Below are 17,492 nucleotides of genomic sequence, written 5' to 3' on the forward strand. Positions count from 1 at the left end.
GTATAATAACTTTATCTTATGAAAAGTGAGGTAGGGTTGGGAAAATTGTAGTAGTATATACATTACGATCCAAAAGAAAACTAAATAATTTCGCATTTTACTTTGAAGCCTTTAACTTTTGGACCAATAGCATTTTATGTTTTTTTTTTTTACTTTAAAAACCAAAAATAAAAAAAGAAGAGGATTTTTTAAAAAATCGAGGGAAGGCTGTGTGTTTTTCAGATAAGTGATAATATGCTAAAGTATTTAGTAATAATTATTTGAGTTCTTGGAATTGTTAATGGTGTTTGTCGTTATTTTGTTTGAAATCCATTTTCATAATAACGTATGCTAGAATTCAATTTCAAGAAACATAAATAGCTCATTATTTAACCCAATGACGGTTTGTATTCATACACATATATTGCAAGCAAATATGTTTACCCCATCATTTGGACATAAACTACACAAGCAACACAAACTATAAACTATTTTCTCTGCAGATTAGGAAGACCTCACAAATTTTCAGACTTACCCTATGTAGCAACAAATATTACCTCACTAAATAAGGGCAAGTTAAAGGGTAGTCCCTCCGCTCTACAATAAGTGACCCTTTTACCTTTGGTACACCTATTAAAGAAATACGAACTCCTAAAAAAAAAGATGTATTCACTAAATTAACCTTAATTAATTATTACCGTGACACATTGGAATATGTAAATATGGGCAAATTTTGGATAAATAAAATTAATTCCTTCTTGATTACGTAAATGGACATTTATTTTGGACTAAAACAAAAAAGGTAAAATAGTCACTTATTATGAATCGGAGGGAGTATAGTATTTAAAGAAATGCTTTTGAAGGCCCATCAACTGTAAAGTTATCTCCGTATGATCTACAGGTCACTGGTTCAAGCCGTGGAATCAGCTACTGATGCTTGCATTAGGGTAGGCTGTCTACTTCACACCCCTTGGGGTGCAGTCCTTCCCCGACTGCGTGAACGCAAGATGTTTTGTTTACCAGGCTTTTGAAGGCCCATCAACAGAAATACCATGAGACTAAAATGCATGCAAAAAGCCTGAAGATCCAGATGCCAGTAAAGATTTCAAATGATGTTGCTTGTATCACCATCAATTTCATAGTTTCAAGAATATGAAATTGTCTCAAGTACAATAACACTAAGGTAATCCAGTTGCAGAACTGAAAAATTAATCTGAAGCAAAAAAAGATAACACTAAGGTTCTTTGTGCCCTGTGGGAAAAACTGGGGCTATAAGAAAGCCACCTATGAGTAGTTCCATGCATGTCCTGTATTTTGGTTAAGATTAATTGGCATATAACACAAACGACAGATTTGCTTGCACTTCCAAGTGAAATGGATGATAAGAATCAGAGAAGCATTAATTTGTATGTTTATAAGCAGTAGCAGACTGGAAAGAATCATATCCACCCTCGGGTTCCCTCCTCTTCATAGGCATAGGCGGTTGCTGGTAAACTTTCCTTTGCTCTTCTGTACTTTGTATAGGAAAGAAGTGTGGGGCAATATTATCCTTCCTTAAACCATTCATCAAATAAACTTGTCCACTATTTACATCAAGTCTTGTTCGATTGTTAATAGCGCCACCTGGACGTTGACTGTGGATGAGATACGGACCCCCAGGAAAGGTTGACATATTGAGTACCTGAGGAAATGTGACCCCTTCATGTGTATCTCTTGCGCATGGGGCAATATATAAGGGACCATTGTTGGAGGGATAACTACTATGAGATGGTAACATCTGGACCGCGTATGGTAGCTTTGACTGCGGTGGCACCATGTTTTGCACTGTGTGCTGCATATTAGGTGTAGCCACTAAAAATGGCTGGCCCAAGTTCTTCACGTCTCTCCAGGTACCTAAGCTAACAAACTTGAGGTCTTGATCGTCTCTGGAAAAGACTGGACAAGCTGCAGATTCTATTACTCTCTTCTGAAATTGTGGATCTTCATTCAAATTCAGGGAAAATGAAGACAACTTTTCTGATTTCACAGGAAAAGAACTTTTCTCATCTGCATTATTGCCAAGCAAATTGAGGTCAAAGTTAAACATCTTTTCTGCTTGTTTTGAACTTTGATTTGAAGAATAACTTCTAAAAGTTGATGTAATCCTATTTTCACTTGGCAATTCGTCTTCTGAAGCAGCAGCAACATTAAGGTCAAACTCCATAATTCTTTTCGTGTCCCAATCTGAACTCTTGGATAAAGAAGCAGCAGGGCGAAAAGCACTGGTCGCAGCAGTACCCCTCCAGCCTAGCCTGCCTTCAAATTTCAATGAACTCACAGTCGTAGACAAGGGAGGTAAAGGAACTCCATATTTAGCTACTACTCGTATCACTATATTTTGACCATTTGATTGCTTCGCATCATCATCCAAATCATTTTGGTTGACGTCCTCATTCAAATCAAGCATATTGACTACTGAAGTCTGTCGCTGAGCTATTTCACACTTTGTGAGCGGACAAGCAGGTGATTTCAGGCCACCATTAAACTCGAGCTTTTTTGCAGGATCCCCCATCTCTTCAGATTCCAATGAGGACGATCTATTTTCTGATTGAAGATGCAGCAAAACTTCTTCTTCCCCCTTGGAATAGATATGACGTGAATGGCTTTCTTTGTTTGTTTCAGCTGAGCAGTTATGGTTACCAGAACAATCAACACCTCCACTAACCTTATCACGATGATTTTTCCGCAACTGATGACTGCATGCCGATAGACGTAAGGAATTTTGGTTCTTAATCATCCCCACCAATGCCTTAGTGTTAGCTTTAACATTACCGACAGAATTTTGTGCAGCCAAACCTGAAGCTTCACTGCTCGTCACTGGATCTTCCATACTAGAAATGAAACTAATCGGTGCAGAAGCACTTCCATTCTGTTGCATGAATGTTTTGGCTTCTGTTGATGTTTCCTGACTTGAGGAATTAACTTGATGAGTTACATCTGAGTTAGAACATGAAGACTCCGTTTGTGTAATGGAACTTAATCCATTTTCTCCAGAATTTAGGAGTGCTCTCCTGCCATCTCCTTCATTGTTGTCTCGTTCTACCTCTGAGCTGATATCACTCTTTGCAGATATGTTTTGCTGTTCTAAAAGATTACTAAATTGTTCCCTTGTACTGTTTGCAAAATCTTGTTTGGAAAAAGATGCTTCATTCTTTGGGCACTTTTTGCCAGGTAAGGAAATAATTTTATCACATCCATTCATTTTCACAACTTTTGATGCTTTATATTCCGACTATAAAGTTTACCCTTTTTGATTAGCTCAAAGGAAATTCCACTGTCAACAATGTTGGTTTCGATGTGGATACTCCTCGCAAGCACAATGTGCCCTCAGCAGAACTTTCAAAGACCAGAAATGAAAAGCTCAATCAAGTATTTGAGTTCAAAACTGCTATCTGATTGTTCACTGTAATCAATATTTCTACGAATAAAGCTTGCTGACATCTCATCATCTTCGGGAATTAATCCTAGAGGAGTCGAAGAATTCTATCGAGACAACAACACAGAGCCCATATAGCAGCTTGCTGGATTCAAATAACACAACTGTATTGCGTTGAAGCCTGCAAAACTAAGATGTGTGAGTGAAGTGGTGATTAAACGAGACAAAATATATAAATTTAAGATGCTGATGAGCAGAAGTTGACCCATAGCTCAAAATAGTAAACATCAAGAGCAAGTGAAAAAATTATTGTAAGTATTGGGACTCAATTTCTGACTGATATGACTATGATAATGCAGCTACCACAGATGTTAAAAACTCTAGAGGCATATTTTCCCAGAGGGTTGTCACGAAAATGTTAGAAACAAATTAAGGAAACCATCCTTATTGCAATTTATGAACAATAACAACAACAACAAATCCAGTGTAATCCCGCAGGTGGGGTCTGGGGAGGGTAGTATGTTTGCAGACGTTACTCCTACCTTGAGACAGTAGAGAGCCTGTTTTCGGTAGACCCCCGTCTACCCCGGCTCAGGAAAGATACTTCTAGATGCCCTTCTAGAAGTAGACATTCAACATTTTAAGGTGGCGAATAATTCACTAAGATGTGCAAAACGACTGCTGTCTCTAAAAAGCAAGATAAACAGTTCAGCATTTTAATCAGAACCATCTTTTCTTAACATAGTAACATATCATCAGAAAGATGAGGTGCTACCTTCAGCAATTTGGGCAGAACCAAACCTGATTTTACCCACACTCCTTGTCCTCCAAAACAAATGTTTGTAACTCAATCACCCCAAACATTTTACGATGTTCAGCAGCAAGAAAATGTTGAAAGATTGTTTCTCATTCCTCAACAACTGAATAGCCTAACAATTCAAGAGTATCAAAAAGGTGTGCCACAATGTCATCCCCTCCCTTACGTAATTCTTTACTCCTAAAAGTGGTGATAATTACAACAACAGACATGGACTATTCTTTCTGGACAAGTTTCAGTAGTGATAATCACAACAGACAGAGACCATGTGGTACATTTTTTAGATTCTTTATCAAGATTGGGTCCTAGAAATGATATAACAAAAGCACGGCAGCACTGCCATAAAAAATGAGACTTTTGATTGCACATTGCTAAGTGGTGAGAATCACGACAGACAGGACATCTTGTCACGTTGTCAAGAGTTCTATAGCAAGATTGACTACTAAAGTAGTGAAGCACGACCGTAATGTGCAATCAAGAATGTAGTTTGGAGTTTGGAACAAGTTGAATGGACAAGAAAACAAAATAACTGAATAAGAAAACTTTTTCATCACGAGGTATTTCCCCTTTTAACATTCTACAAAATATAACAAATAAGCACACTCCTATTGCACTCTTTGCGGTAAAGTACAATGAGTCGTAAATGAGCTGAACAAATTTGGTAGGTTTTCCCTTCAAACAACAGTCAAATTGAATTTATTTAAGCAATCAAAAGCAGATTCAAGCTGAAGAATTACAGAACACAATCACAAATAACTCAAGAGCTCATAAACACATTAACACAAACACATTGCAAAAGAATCCAAGTTGTCATTTATATAAGTTGTAATGCTTATCAGAAAACTTTGCCTTATTAGATAATTTAATACTATGTCACATGCTACCAGGAACTGAAAAAGGACAATGAAGAGAAAATGGTGAACCAATAAAGTCTCATCACCAAAGAAAACTTGTAACACTCCCAAAGTTTCAAGAAAAGAACACCCTTGTAATTAGAACAAATAACAGAGCTTAAAAATACATGCAAGGTAGATAAAAGAGAGCTGAGAGGGAATCAAACAGTAAATGTAACAGTAACAAGACAGATCTGAAAAAACAAACCACAACAGTAACAAAACAAACAACAACCTGTCCGACAATTAAATGGGGTATGGGGAGGTATTGTGTAAGCAGACCTTAGCCCTAACTTATAGAGATCTGTTTCCAAAAGACAACCTGTCCACACAGACATAGCCAAGAAATTAAGCTCAAGAAATGAATGAAAAACACATCAAAACTCCATTTCACACCCTAATGAATATACACCAAACAAGGAGCATGTACAATAATATAGAACACAAAAAGACAGAGACAAACCTGAGATGAGCAAAGTGTGAATACCAGTGTGAAACTTAGATGTAAAGATTTCAACTTTTTAACAAGAACCCATTAGAGAAGAAGCCCAAAGAAGATGAATAACACAAAAGAGAGAAAAAACCCAAAAGCCTTTAGCTTTTACCCTTTTCCAACACTTTTACTCTCTCTCTCTCTCTCTCTCTCTCTCTCTCTCTCTCTCTCTTTCTTTCACTTTCTCTGCTAAGCTAAGAAAGCAAAAAGTCTAACCAACTAGTACTGAAACTTCAACCCCACCATTTCACCCAATCCTACCATAATATTCTACTACTCTACTATTCTATTCTATAAAAGAAATGAAAGAGACAGATTCAACACATTTGGCCCCCTCTCTTTTTGATGTTTACTTCACTACTACAAATTATACAAAGCAATTCAAGAAAATGCTTTTGTCCCTCCCTGTGACATTTGACACCCATGAAACATGAGAGACTGTGTCAGTGTCAGCTGTGGGGTCAAGGTCAGAGAGTATTGTGTTACCTGGGTCCCACTAAAAACTGCACCCACATTGTACGTTATGGGTCCCACTAGACAAAATGTCCTTTTTCGGGGGTCCCACGTAACGACTATACTACTACTACTACAAAGTATTTAATTGTATATATTTTACGAGGTAGATTTAACATTGTCAATGGTCGACTATAACGATGAAGGTTCCTCCTAGGTGACTAAGTTTTTTTTGGTCCTACATGCATACATACCCAAATTGTTACAGTAGAATTTATAGTAAGAATTTTGGGGCGGCAAACGGGCACATCAGGTCAGATATGGGACAAGTCGAAAATGGGTAATGAAAAAACGGACAAATTATCTGATTTGATATATATTTAATACGGACCAAATATGAGTTAATCGTCAGATAATATGGATCCATGATTTCTTGAATATGATCACTTTTGGAAGAATAAGAACCCCAATGTGTGTTTTTGTAAATGTAGAAGTTAAACTCATTGATCATTTATTTTTTAAGTGGATAATATGAATCTTATTTATAATTGACACATTTTTAAAATATTCATTATCCAACCCAATTTTAATGAATAATATAGATGGATAATTAATTTTTTTAATTTATTTTACCACCACTACTCTGCACACTCCTTGTGTTAGATGAGAACTGAAAAGAACCTAAGCAAGTTGGCCACGTAATTGGCAATGTAATATATCAACTTATGTTACATCTGTCCCCTTAAAAGAAAAAGTAAGAAAAAGAAAGGCCCATAATATAATAAACATCATTTTGCTTTCATGTATTCTATTTCTGATAAGGCATAAATTTTTTAAAGTCGCCAAAATATTGGGTATATTGTTATTATTGTTGTTGATCGGATGACCGGATTGACTAGTCAGATTCGGGGCAAAGGTACATTATCCGAAGGGTAGTTAATTGATCATCTTTTGTCGAAAAATTATACTGTGTATATAAATATAATATTAGATTCTAGAGGTGTATAACATATACTGAACATCCTTTGTCAGAAAATAATTTTCACTGTTTTTAAATTTGAACAACTTTGCAGAAATTCTTGAATTTGTAAGATTGAACATAATCCATACGGGTATTTGAATTTGGGTGATATCATATATTCATAAATAATAATTTAGGATTGAAATTTAATTCTATGTCTAAAATTTTAAAAGAACCAAACTTAACCTAGTGTAAGATAGATAGAATATATCAGTGATAATAAAACAAACTGACCAAAACAATTACAGTGTGTCATACTATTTACAGAAAATAATTTACTAAAGAGAATCTCAAGTACAGCATGAACCCCGCTAATACAGATTCCACCATTAAAAAAATTAAGAAAACCGCTAATCCCAGCTTATGGGTCTAATCATATACTACTATTCTTTTTACTAACAGATTAGCTATATAAAAAGTACGTAGATATTTATAACATTATTTGACTATTTATGGTACACATGTGAGACTCTCAATGACTAGTGGGGTTAGATTGAGACTGACATAGTAGAAGTATTGTTTAATACTGATGATATTAGCAATAATAACGAGTGCACAGCTTTTTTAGGTTCGTACCCAAATATTAAATTCTGTTCAATTATGGACCTAACTTCCTCCTCTTCAATTAAGAAAATATGGGACATTTATGGACATAAGTAATGGCTAGAAAAATTATTGTATTCCGTATCTAATGAGTATCTTTATAGTACGTGCACTTTGCAACAAATAATGGGGTACTAATTTATTAATGATACATCTAAAATGAAAAAGTAATCTAAAAGAAAATCAAAGATGGAGAAAGAAGGAGATAGGGTAAGATGGAGAAAGAAGGAGATAGGGTGCAAAAGTGATTAGTGGCGGTGACAGTTTATAGAGGCACTGACAAAGTCAAGAATTTCCTCCAAGTGTTCAAACTTTAAAAAAAATCTAAAAAAAAATTTCGACAAAGGTTGTTCGATATATTTTATGTACCTCTAAAATAATCTTATATTTTACCTATATACGCAGTATAATTTTCCGACAAAAGATGACCAATTGACTATTTTTACCGAAGTATAGCTTCGCTCTTGTGTAGAGGTATAACGACCCGACCGGTCATTTTGAAAGAATTAGCCCCGAACCCCTATTTATTGCTCCCTCCATTTCATTTTTGGATTTTGTGACTTGTTAGGAGGATTTGTCTTTGGTTTCGGGGTGAAATGAAACACATAGTCCTTAAAGGGGGAGTTTAAGTCATAGGATTGGACTGTAGTTCGAACTGTGTGAAGACGACTCTGGAATGGAGTTCTGACAGTTCCAATAACTCCGTAGGGTGATTTTGGTCTTAGGAGCGTGTTCGGATGTCAAATTGGAGGTCCGTAGGTCATTTTAACGACAATTGGCGAAAGTTAGAAAATGAGATAGTTTTTGGGAAGTTTGACCGGGAGTGGACTTTTTGATATCGGGGTCGGATTCCGATTTCGGAAGTTGGAATAGGTCCGTAATGTCAATTATGACTTGTGTGCAAAATTTGAGGTCAATCAGACTTGATTTGATAGGTTTCGGCGTCAGATGTAGAAGTTTGAAGTTTTAAAGTTCATTAGGCTTGAATCGATGTGCAATTCGTGTTTTTAGCGTTGTTTGATGTGATTTAAAGGCTCGACTAAGTCCGTATGATATTTTGGGACTTGTTGGTATGTTTGGTTGAGGTCCCGGGGGCCTCGGGTGAGTTTCAGATGGTTAACGAATCATTTCTGGACTTAGAAGATTTCTGGTGCTGGGCTGGTTCTGGTGTCTTTGCACCTGCGGAGGGGTTGGCCGCAGGTGCGGTCTCGCATAAGCGAGCTTTGAGTCGCAGATGCGGGGGGCGAGGAGGAGGCCCAGTGGTCGCAGATGCGACGTGAAGACGGAGCCGCTTCTGCGGAAGGGTGATCGCAGAAGCGGAGTGAGTGAGGGTGGTGGGGAGGCCAAGGTTTCCACATAAGCGGAAAGATGATCGCAGAAGCGCATCCGCAGATGTGGATATTTGCGCGTAGGTGCGGAATCTGGGAGTTTAAGTGAACTTCGCAGTTACGGAGACTTCACCGCAGAAGCGGATTTTGTTCCGCAAAAGCGAAAAGCCTGGGCAGACTATATTAAATCAATGATTCGTGATTTTTATTATTTTGGACATTTTGAGCTCGGGATTTGGCGATTCTTGAGAGCATTTTTCGAGTGATTTCTTGAGGTAAGTCCCTTCCGTTTATATTTGATCAATAATCTTGTTTCCCCCATTGATTTTCCTACCTAGTTAGTGTGTATTTAAGATGAAAATTGGGAGTTTGAGGTTAGAGATTTGGAGAGTTTGATTTGAAGAATTGAGTGGCGATTTTGTGTCGGATTTTGATAATTTTGGTATGGGTGAACTCGTGGTCGAGTAGGTGTTCGTATTTTGGGACTTTTACCCGATTTCGAAACGTGGACCCGGGTTGACTTTTTGGACCGAATTTTCGATTCTTTGCTAAAGTCGTAGATTTATTATTTAAATTAATTTCTCGTAGTTGTATTCATGACATATAATTTCTTTTGGCTAGATTTGGGCCATTCAGAGTCACAAAATCGAGGAAAAGGCATCCTTATCGATTGATTGAGCGAGATTTGAGGTAAGTGACTTGTCTAACTTTGTGTGGGGGAAATCCCCTTAGGATTTGGTACTGTCGTAACACTTTGTGATATGTGAGCATCGTGTACGCGAGGTGACGAGTGCGTACACGGGCTAATTATGAAAATTTCAATTCTTGCTGAGTTGTCTTCTTTTAAATTCCTTAATTGTGTTACCTTAGCATATGTAGTGATCATGTTTAGCCTAGTATCGTATGTCTACGTGCCTTAACCCTTACTTAAAAATTTGTGCAACATGCTTAGTTGAATTACCTGCTTCCCTTGATTTAAATTAAAACTTTAACTGTAAGTTTTCTTGCCATAAATTCATTGTTCCTTCGATTATCTGCTGCATATTTACTTTGAAACTACGTGGCGGTTCCTCGGGAGATCCCCCTATACTACATATTTACTTTGGGATTACGAGGCAGTTTCTCGGGAGATCCCCCTGTACTGCATATTTACTTAGGAACTACGAGGCGTTTACTCGGGAGATCCCCCCCTGTACTGCATATTTACTTTGGGACTACGAGGAGTTTACTCGGGATATCCCACTGTACTGCATATTTACTTTAGGACTACGAAGCATTTACTCCGGAGATCCCCCCTCCTGTCGTGCATATTTACATTTGGAACTACGAGGCGGTACCTCGGTAGTGCCCCTGTTGTTTACTTTTATTTATTGTGCTGATATTTTTACTGAAACTTCTTATTGTTTAAATTCTTAGTCATTTTAAAATATTATTATATCTTCTGCCTTACTTTTCTTTTAAACCAGTAGGGCCCTGACCTGACCTCGTCACTACTCTACCGAGGTTAGGCTTGGCACTTACTGGGTACTGTTGTGGTGTACTCATACTACACTTCTGCACATCTATTTGTGCAAATTCAGGATCTTCCCACCAGACCAGATACCAGAGTTGGACCGTACGTGGAGACTTCAAGGTACATCTGCCAGCGTCCGCAGACCTCGGAGTCCCCCTCTATCCTTACTATATTGTTTTTCCTTATTTTCTTTAGACTCTGATGTATAGAGACACCTAGTATCTGCTCTTAGAAGCTTGTGACTTGTTGCCATCGATTTTTGGGAGTTGTAATTATTGAATGGCAGTTTTATATTTATATATCATGTGTTGAGATTGGAGTTCAGTTTATTATTCATTGATTCCGCAAATTGTTAGGCTTACCTAGTCTTAGAGACTAGGTGCCATCACGATGTCCTACGGAGGAGGAAAAATGGGATCGTGACAAGTTGGTATCAGAGCAGGTTTAGTAGAGTCTCGCGGGTCGGTACAGACGTTTGTACTTATCTTCGGGAGGCTATGGAATTGTTAGGAAAAGTTTAACTTTCTTTGTTTCTTTATCGTGCGAGATTTTGACCTCGGGCTCTAAACTTCTGTCTTTCTATTCTCTTACAGATGTTGAGGACACGTACAACTGGATCGGATAACCAGACACTCGCGCCCCCTGCTAGAGCCGCGAGAGGCTGGGTTAGAGGCCGAGGACGTCCACGTGGTGCAGCCAGAGCACCCGCACGAGCTGCTACAGATGAGCCACCAGTAGCTCTAGTTGGAGGAGAGGCACCTGAGATGCCCGTTAGCGCACCAGCCCTCCAGGAGACTCTAGCCCAGTTTCTGAGCATGTTCAGCATATTGGCTCAGGCAAGATTGATACCCCTTATTCCTGCCACATCTTAGGCCGGGGGAGGAGCACAGACTCCCGTCGCCGGTATCCTAGAGCAGCGGGTTCAGGCCGACTAGGTTTCAGAGATCATACCGATATAGCCAGTAGCTCCAGTTCAGCCCGACGTTAGGGCAGCAACTTCTGAGGTGGAACAACTCAGGCTCGAGAGGTACACGAAGTACCACCCTCCTACTTTCAGTGGCTCGGTGTCACATGATGCCCAGGTTTTTCTTGAGGAGTTCCACCGTATCCTCCGTACTATGGGTGTTGGGGAGACTAGCGGGGTGTCTTTCACTACATTCAAGCTTAGAGGAATGGCCTATCAGTGGTGGCGCGCATACGAGTTGGATAGTCCGACTGAGGCAGCTTCACTCACTTGGACTCAATTCTCAGTTATGTTCTTGAGGGAGTATATTCCCTAGAGTCTCAGAGATGCTTGGCGCGTAGAGTTTGAGCAGTTGCGCCAGGGTGCTATGACCTTGTCAGAGTATGCGGTCTGATTCAGTGATTTGGCTAGGCATGCACCAGCCTTGGTTGCTATTGTTCGAGAGCGGGTTCGTCGGTTTATTGAGGGGCTCAACCCCAGCATCAGATTGAGCATGCCCCGAGAGTTGGAGATGGATATTGTGTATCAGTAGGTAGTGGGGATTGCTAGGAGGTTAGAGGGCATGCTGACTCGGGATAGAGAGGATAGAGAGGCCAAGAGGTCTCGAGAGTCTAGTACTTACAGTGGTACTCGTGCCCCGGCTATAGCTCGTCAGGGCAGAGGTTATATGGGTCACCCTGTTCATTCAGCACTTCCAGCCGCCAGCGGTGTTCCAGCCACCGCTAGGCCCCATGATCCTTACTATGCACCGCCAGTGTCTAGTGTGCCTCATGTACGGGGGGCTTCCAGTGGTCAGTCCACTCGATCAGGCTCAAGCTAGTCGCAACAGCCACATCATCCGAGATCTTGTTTTGAGTGTGGCGACACTCGTCATTTGGTGAGGGATTGCCCCAGATTCAGGAGGGGTGCACCTCCACAGATTTCTCAGGCACCGCATGCTCCACCGGGTCCTCAGGCTATGATTATAGCACCAGCTACCACCCCACCTACACAACCAGCTAGAGGTGGAGGTCGGAAAGGTAGAGGTCGCTCTAGAGGGGGAGGCCAGGCTAGATATTACGCCCTTCCTGCTAGGACAGAGGCAGTTGCATCAGATTCTATTATCACAGGTACTGTTCCGGTCTATCATAGAGCTACATCAGTCTTATTTGATCCAAGCTCCACTTATTCCTATATATATCATCTTATTTTGCTTCATATTTGGGTGTATCCCGTGATTCTGTGAGTTCACATATTTATGTATCTACACCCGTGGGTGATTCTATTTTTGTTGACCGTGTGTATCGGTCGTGTTTGATTGTTCTTAGTGGTTTTGAGACCAGAGCCGATTTATTATTGCTCAATATGGTGGATTTCGATGTTATTTTGGGCATGGACTGGTTGTCACCCTATCACACTATCCTTGATTGTCATTCCAAGATAGTGATGTTGGCTATGCCAGGTCTACCGCGACTAGAGTGGAGAGGTACCTTGGATCATGTTCCTAGCAGGTTTGTTTCATTTCTTAAAACTTATCGAATGGTTGAGAAGGCGTGTGATGCGTATCTGGCCTATGTGAGAGATATTAGTGTTGATACTCCTATCATCGAGTTTGTTCCGGTAGTGAGGGACTATTCAGATGCATTCCCAGCGGATCTTCCGGGCATGCCGCCCGACAAAGATATTGACTTTGGCATTGATTTGTTAACGGGGACTCAGCCCATTCCTATTCCACCTTATCGGATGGCCCCAGCAGAGTTGAAAGAGTTAAAGGAACAGTTGCAAGAGTTGCTCGATAAGGGCTTCATTTGGCCCAGTGTGTCGCCTTGGGGTGCTCCTCTCTTGTTTGTAAAGAAGAAGGATGGTTCGATGCAGATATGTATTGATTATCGCTAGTTGAACAAGGTTACAGTGAAGAACAAGAATCCATTGCCACATATTGATGACTTATTTGATCAGCTTCAGGGTGCCAGAGTGTTCTGTAAGATCGACTTACGTTCAGGCTTTCGTCAGTTGAAGATTCGAGAGCCGGATATCCTAAAGACTGCTTTCAGGACTCGATATGGTCATTACGAGTTCCTTGTGATATCTTTTGGGCTGAACAACGCCCCAACATCATTCATGCACTTGATGAACAATGTATTTCAGCCCTATCTTGAATCTTTCATCATTGTGTTTATTGACGACATTTAGGTGTACTCCCGGAGTCGGGAGGATCATGAGCAGCACCTAAGGATCGTGCTTCAGACCTTGAGAGAGAAGAAGTTATATGCAAAATTTTTGAAGTGTGAGTTCTGGCTAGACTCAGTGACATTTTTGAGTCATGTAGTATCAAGTAAGGGGATCAAGGTAGATCCGAAGAAGATTGAGGCAGTGCAAAGTTGGCCTAGACCATCCTCAACTACAGAGATTCAGAGTTTTCTTGGCTTGGCGGGGTATTACCGTCGATTTGTAGAGGATTTCTCATCTATTTCCTCACATATGACCAGATTGACCTAGAAGGGTGCTCCGTTCAGGTGGACCGAGGATTGTGAGGAGAGCTTTCAAAAGCTCAAGACTGCTTTAACTACAACCCTAGTGTTAGTGTTGCCTACTGGATCGGGGTCTTATACGGTGTATTATGATGCGTCGCGCATTGGTCTCGGCATGGTGTTGATGCAGGAGGGTAGGGTGATTTCCTACGCGTCTAGACAATTGAAGGTGCATGAGAAGAACTATCATGTCCACGACCTTGAGTTAGAAGCTATTGTTTATGCTTTGAAGATCTGGCGGCACTATTTGTATGGTGTTCCTTGTGAAGTTTTCACCAATCACCGGAGTCTACAACATCTGTTTAAATAGAAGGATCTTAACTTGCGGCAGCAAAGATGGTTGGAGTTGCTTAAGGATTATGACATCACCATTCTCTATCATCCCGGGAATGCCAATATGGTGGCCGATGCCTTGAGTCATAAGGCGGAGAGTTTGGGCAGCTTAGCATATCTACCAGTAGCAGAGAGGCCTTTAGCCTTGGATGTTCGGGCCTTAGCCAACCAGTTTGTCAGATTGGATGTTTCCGAGCCAAACAGAGTTTTGGCTCATGTGGTTTCTCAGTCTTCTCTTTATGATCGTATCAGAGAGCGTCAGTATGGTGGCCCACATCTGCTCGTCCTTAAGGACACAGTTCAGCACGATGATGCCAAGGAGTTCACTATTGGAGATGACGGTGTATTACAGATGCATGACATGCTATGTGTGCCTAATGTAGATAGTTTGCGTGAGTTTATTCTCCAGGAGGCTCACAGTTCACGGTACTCCATTCATCTAGGTGCTGCAAAGATGTATCAGGATTTAAGGCAGCACTATTGGTGGAGGAGAATGAAGAAGGACATAGTGGAATATGTAGCTCGTTGCCTAAATTGTCAGCAGGTGAAGTATGAGCATCAACGATCGGGTGAATTGCTTCCGAAGTTAGAGATTCCAGAGTGGAAATGGGAGCGGATCACTATGGATTTTGTTGTTGGGCTCCTACGGACTCAAAGGAAGTTCGATGCAGTTTGGGTGATTGTGGATAGACTGACCAAGATTGCTCCTTTCATTCCTGTGGTTACTACTTACTCTTCGGAGCAGCTGGCTCAGGTTTACATTCGCGAGATTGTCAGGCTTCATGGCATACCGGTATATATCATCTCTGACCAGGGTACGCAGTTTACATCACGGTCCTGGAGAGCCGTATAGCGTGAGTTGGGTACTCATGTAGAGTTGAGTACAACATTTTACCCTCAAACGGACGGATAGTCCGAGTGCACTATTTAGATATTGGAGGATATGCTTCGTGCATGTATGATTGATTTTGGGGGTGCTTGGGATCAGTTCTTGTCACTTGCGGAGTTTGCCTACAACAACAGTACATTCAGATGGCGCCGTATGAGACTTTGTATGGTAGATGGTGCCGGTCTCCAGTGGATTGGTTCGAGCCTGGCGAGGCTAGGCTATTGGGTACAGACTTAGTTCAAGATGCCTTGGAGAAAGTTAAATTGATTCAGAATCGACTTCGTACAGCCCAGTCTAGGCAGAAGAGTTATGCGGATCAGAAGGTTCGCGACGTGGCATTCAAGGTTGGGGAGCGAGGTTTGCTCCGGGTTTCACCCATGAAGGGTGTTATGAGGTTCGGAAAGAAGGGCAAGTTGAGCCCTAGGTATATCAGCCCTAGGTTCAGTGGAGGGGTCATCCGGTCGAGGAGGCGACTTGGGAGACCGAGCATGATATGCGCAACCGTTATCCTCATCTTTTCACCACTTCAGGTATGTCTCTATACTCGTTTGAGGACGAACGTTTATTTTAAGAGGGGGAGGATGTAACGACCCGGCCGGTCGTTTGGAGAGAATTAGCCTCGAACCCCTATTTATTGCTCCCTCTATTTTATTTTTGGATTTTGTGACTTGCCGGGAGGATTTTTCTTTGGTTTCGGAGTGAAATGGGACACATAGTCCTTAAAAGGGGAGTTTAAGTCGTAGGATTTGACCGTAGTTCGAACTGTATGAAGACGACTTTGGAATGGAGTTCTGACGGTTCCAATAACTCCGTAGGGTGATTTTGGTTTTAGTAGCGTGTTCGGATGTCAAATTGGAGGTCCGTAGGTCATTTTAACGACAATTGGCGAAAGTTAGAAAATGGGATGCTTTTTGGGAAGTTTGACCGGGAGTGGACTTTTTGATATCGGGGTCGGATTCTGATTTCGGAAGTTGGAATAGGTCCGTAATGTCAATTATGACTTGTGTGCAAAATTTGAGGTCAATCAGACTTGATTTGATAGGTTTCGGCGTCAGATGTAGAAGTTTGAAGTTTTAAAGTTCATTAGGCTTAAATCGATGTGCAATTCGCGTTTTTAGCATTGTTTGATGTGATTTAAAGGCTCGACTAAGTCCGTATGATGTTTTGGGACTTGTTGGTATGTTTGGTTGAGGTCCCGGGGGCCTCGGGTGAGTTTCAGATGGTTAACGGATTGGACTTAGAAGATTTCTGGTGCTGGGCTTGTTCTGGTGTTTTCGTACCTACGGTGGGGTTGGCCGCAGGTGCGGTCTCCCATAAGCAAGCTTTGAATCGCAGATGAGGGGGCGAGTAGGAGGCCCAGTGGTCGCATATGCGACGTGAAGACCGCAGAAGCGGAGCCACTTTTGCGGAAGGGTGATCGCAGAAGCGGAGTGAGTGAGGGTGCTGGGGAGGCCAAGGTTTTCACAGAAGCGGAAGGGTGACCATAGAAGCGCATCCGCAGATGCGGACATTTGCACGTAGGTGCGGAATCTGGTAGTTTAAGTGAACTCCGTAGATGCGAGCGGATTTTGTTCCGCAAAAGCGAAAAGCCTGGGCAGACTATATTAAATCAAGGGTTCGTGATCTTTATCATTTTGGACATTTTGAGCTCGGGTTTTGGCGATTCTTAAGAGCATTTTTCGAGTGATTTCTTGAGGTAAGTCCCTTGTATTTATTTTTGATCAATATTCTTGTTTCTCCGTTGATTTTTTCACCTAGTTAGTGTGTATTTAAGGTGAAAATTAGGAGTTTGAGGTTAGGAATTTGGAGAGTTTGATTTGAGGAATTGAGTGGCGATTTGGTGTCGGATTTTGGTAATTTTAGTATGGGTGAACTCGTGGTCGAGTGAGTGTTCGTATTTTGGGACTTTTACCCGATTCCGAGACGTGGGCCCGGGTCGATATTTTGGGCCGAATTTTTGATTCTTTGCTAAAGTTGTAGATTTATTATTTAAATTAGTTTCTCGTAGTTGTATTCATGATATGTAATTGCTTTAACCTAGATTTGGGCCATACGGAGTAGAAAAATCGAGGGAAAGGCATCCTTATCGATTGGTTGAGCGAGATTTGAGATAAGTGACTCGTCTACCTTTGTGTGGGGGAAATCCCCTTAGGATTTGGTACTGTCGTAACACTTTGTGATATGTGAGCGCCGTGTACGCGAGATGACGAATGCGTACACAGGCTAAATTATGAAAATTTCGGTTCTTGCTGAGTTGTCTTCTTTTAAATTCCTTAATTGC

General features: G+C 41.0%; 1 protein-coding gene across 3 annotated transcripts; it reads right to left on the bottom strand.

Annotated features, from left to right (window-relative positions):
- Window positions 1-1,076: 1,076 nt before the first annotated feature.
- LOC104085482 (uncharacterized) lies at window positions 1,077-5,951 on the bottom strand. 3 transcript variants are annotated; one of them, XM_009589525.4, is made up of 3 exons: window positions 5,568-5,951; window positions 5,387-5,426; window positions 1,077-3,575 (listed from the first exon to the last, which is right to left on the bottom strand). In XM_009589525.4, the coding sequence occupies exon 3, from the start codon at window positions 3,218-3,220 to the stop codon at window positions 1,379-1,381; it is 1,842 nt and encodes a 613-aa protein (XP_009587820.1). In that variant the 5' UTR covers window positions 3,221-3,575; window positions 5,387-5,426; window positions 5,568-5,951; the 3' UTR covers window positions 1,077-1,378. The 3 variants fall into 3 exon arrangements, with proteins under 3 accessions (XP_009587820.1, XP_033509117.1, XP_009587818.1); XM_033653226.2 differs by having other exon boundaries at window positions 5,340-5,426; XM_009589523.4 differs by lacking the exon at window positions 5,387-5,426.
- Between the last annotated feature and the right edge of the window lie 11,541 nt (window positions 5,952-17,492).

This window comes from Nicotiana tomentosiformis, chromosome 3, assembly GCF_000390325.3.
Source record: "Nicotiana tomentosiformis chromosome 3, ASM39032v3, whole genome shotgun sequence".
Taxonomy (NCBI): Eukaryota; Viridiplantae; Streptophyta; class Magnoliopsida; order Solanales; family Solanaceae; genus Nicotiana; species Nicotiana tomentosiformis.